The sequence below is a fragment of the Trachymyrmex septentrionalis genome, unplaced genomic scaffold, assembly GCF_001594115.1.
Source record: "Trachymyrmex septentrionalis isolate Tsep2-gDNA-1 unplaced genomic scaffold, Tsep1.0 scaffold131, whole genome shotgun sequence".
Classification (NCBI taxonomy): Eukaryota; Metazoa; Arthropoda; class Insecta; order Hymenoptera; family Formicidae; genus Trachymyrmex; species Trachymyrmex septentrionalis.
Genome location: NW_017304450.1, coordinates 2,402,730 through 2,404,902, shown reverse-complemented (window position 1 = coordinate 2,404,902; position 2,173 = coordinate 2,402,730). Strand labels below are relative to the sequence as shown.

The 2,173-nt window shown below is 26.6% G+C and overlaps 1 protein-coding gene across 1 annotated transcript in view; it reads left to right on the top strand.

The window, feature by feature from the left end:
* Window positions 1-956, top strand: part of LOC108756975 (zinc finger CCHC domain-containing protein 8 homolog) — a 5,590-nt gene extending 4,634 nt beyond the window's left edge. Inside the window, exon 7 of the mRNA XM_018501190.1 lies at window positions 363-956. Within this exon, the coding sequence (XP_018356692.1) occupies window positions 363-938 (576 nt within the window). The 3' untranslated portion in view covers window positions 939-956. The remainder of the gene's footprint in view (window positions 1-362) is intronic.
* The last annotated feature ends 1,217 nt before the right edge of the window (window positions 957-2,173 follow it).

Genomic DNA, 2,173 nt, shown 5'->3' with positions numbered 1-2,173 from the left:
TTTGTTCTTTATTTTTTAATTGTTTTATATTTTTCCGATTTTCAGTTTTTCGTAAATATTATAATTTTTAATAAATAATATATTAAGACTGTATAATGCGAATACACAATAAGTATGAAATAACGGTCGAAGTTGGATCTTAAGTACTTTTAAATTATTCCATATAAATTTATATTATTTATATCTTTATTTCTTACTTGTTATGTATTTCAATTTTTCTTATTAAACATATTGATGATTGTTGATGAAAAGGATAATGTTGTTTATCATTTTACAAGTATTTTCAGTAATAAAAGTTTCATCAAATTAGCGTGACCATATTGGATAACGTCTTTGTTTACAAAATTGCATTTTCTTTTCAGGACGACACTACTTCGAACAGAAATTCGCCATCCTTGTCTGAATTAGAAAGAACGAAAAAAGTATTACTTATGGAAATTGAAGAGGTCAATTCGCAATCTAATTCTGATTTTATATTAACTAAAAACGATTCGAATACTGCGTTTGTATCGGAAACGCCATTTTCCAGTATTACGACTACCCCTTGTATTTCGAGATCTTCAGTTCAAGATTCTGTAAAGTCGGATTTACAGTACTGTTCTGATACATCACTTAAAAATGATTCCAACACTATAATTACATTGGACACCTCAGCTTCTGATAAAATGCCTCAATTTGATTCTACTCCAATTCGTTCTACTTCGCACAGATCTTCAGATACAAATCAAGCTAGTGTCATGTCGGTACATTTAGGTACACCAATATTGCCAAGTACCTCTCCTTATAATAAATTACCATCGTCAGAAAAATTTTCCAAAGACATTTCCGACGTAATCAATTTCGAAAATTTACCTGACTCAACGGGCAAATTTGAACAGATGTCGGGAGTCTTGCAAAAAGTTAGAAGCACTATGGCAAGATTGCATCAACAGGAATAGATTCATTAATTAAGAGCTAATATATAAATACAGATTATTAAATACATTAAAATCAATGAAATATGCAATATTTAAGATTATTAAGAGAAAATAATGAGATTTAAAAATTATTTTTCTTACTTTTTTTTCTAATTCAATATGAAAGAGGATATTTTGATTGATATCTTATTGTAAATAGATATTTTTGAGTATCTATAAATATAAGATTGATGTGTTCATGAACATTACTCAAAGATCTCAAACATGTAGTTTGCAGGCTAAATCATGACTGAAAGTCAATATGATCTATGGTTGATATAATGGGATTCTATATTTCTCTTTGACTTTCTCAAATCTTTTTTCTTCAACGTAATGTAGGAAACTTTCTTACTGTATCATATTTTTCTGAAATTACTGTTCAGACAAGCTACTTGGATCTGTCAAAATATCTGTACTGTTTTTTTTCATCTTTTCGAATTTTTGACATAAAATTTTAAAATAACAATCCTTGAAATATATATGTTAGGAAAAATGTTCTATGATCACGTAAAACTTTTTTCCTCTAGACATATATATTTTCTTAAGAGAATGAATTTATTCTCAAACTGTAAAAGTACTATTACTTCTTAATTTTTTATTTTCTTTCTAATATTTATTTCGAAATTCTAATCATTTAGACTTAATTTGAAAATCTTATGATGAGATTATCCATATTATGAGAGAGATCCATATTCTCCTTATTCGTTCAAATTTTTTCTTAGTCCCTAATTGTGCAGCCTAGTGCACAGCCGTGATATATGAGTGTGAGATCTTTGATATATATATGTAATAACTAATTAACTGATATAATAAGAATCAGCATTTCTTTGAAACTTTAATTTAATACATTCTCTTTCATTTGTACATACATTCTAGTCTGTTATATATTTCGATATCAGAATGCCAGAGATCTATCGTTTATGAAAACGATATGTCTAATTTTTTAACAAAGATTGAAATATATTATACAAAAATTTATATTAAACATAGAATATCTGTTGAACAGAATATCAATCGTTTACAAACGTTTACAAACGTTCTCACAATTTGTTATGAATCTATAAATTTGGTATGAGTTCATAAGATTGTATACAATATCTTATATTCTTGAATGTAAGATATATTCAATCTTGAATGCATGATTTATACATTTAGGCATAACTCATTCAATTTACTATATTTGTATATAGTGTGTGTGTATAATTATATATATATAT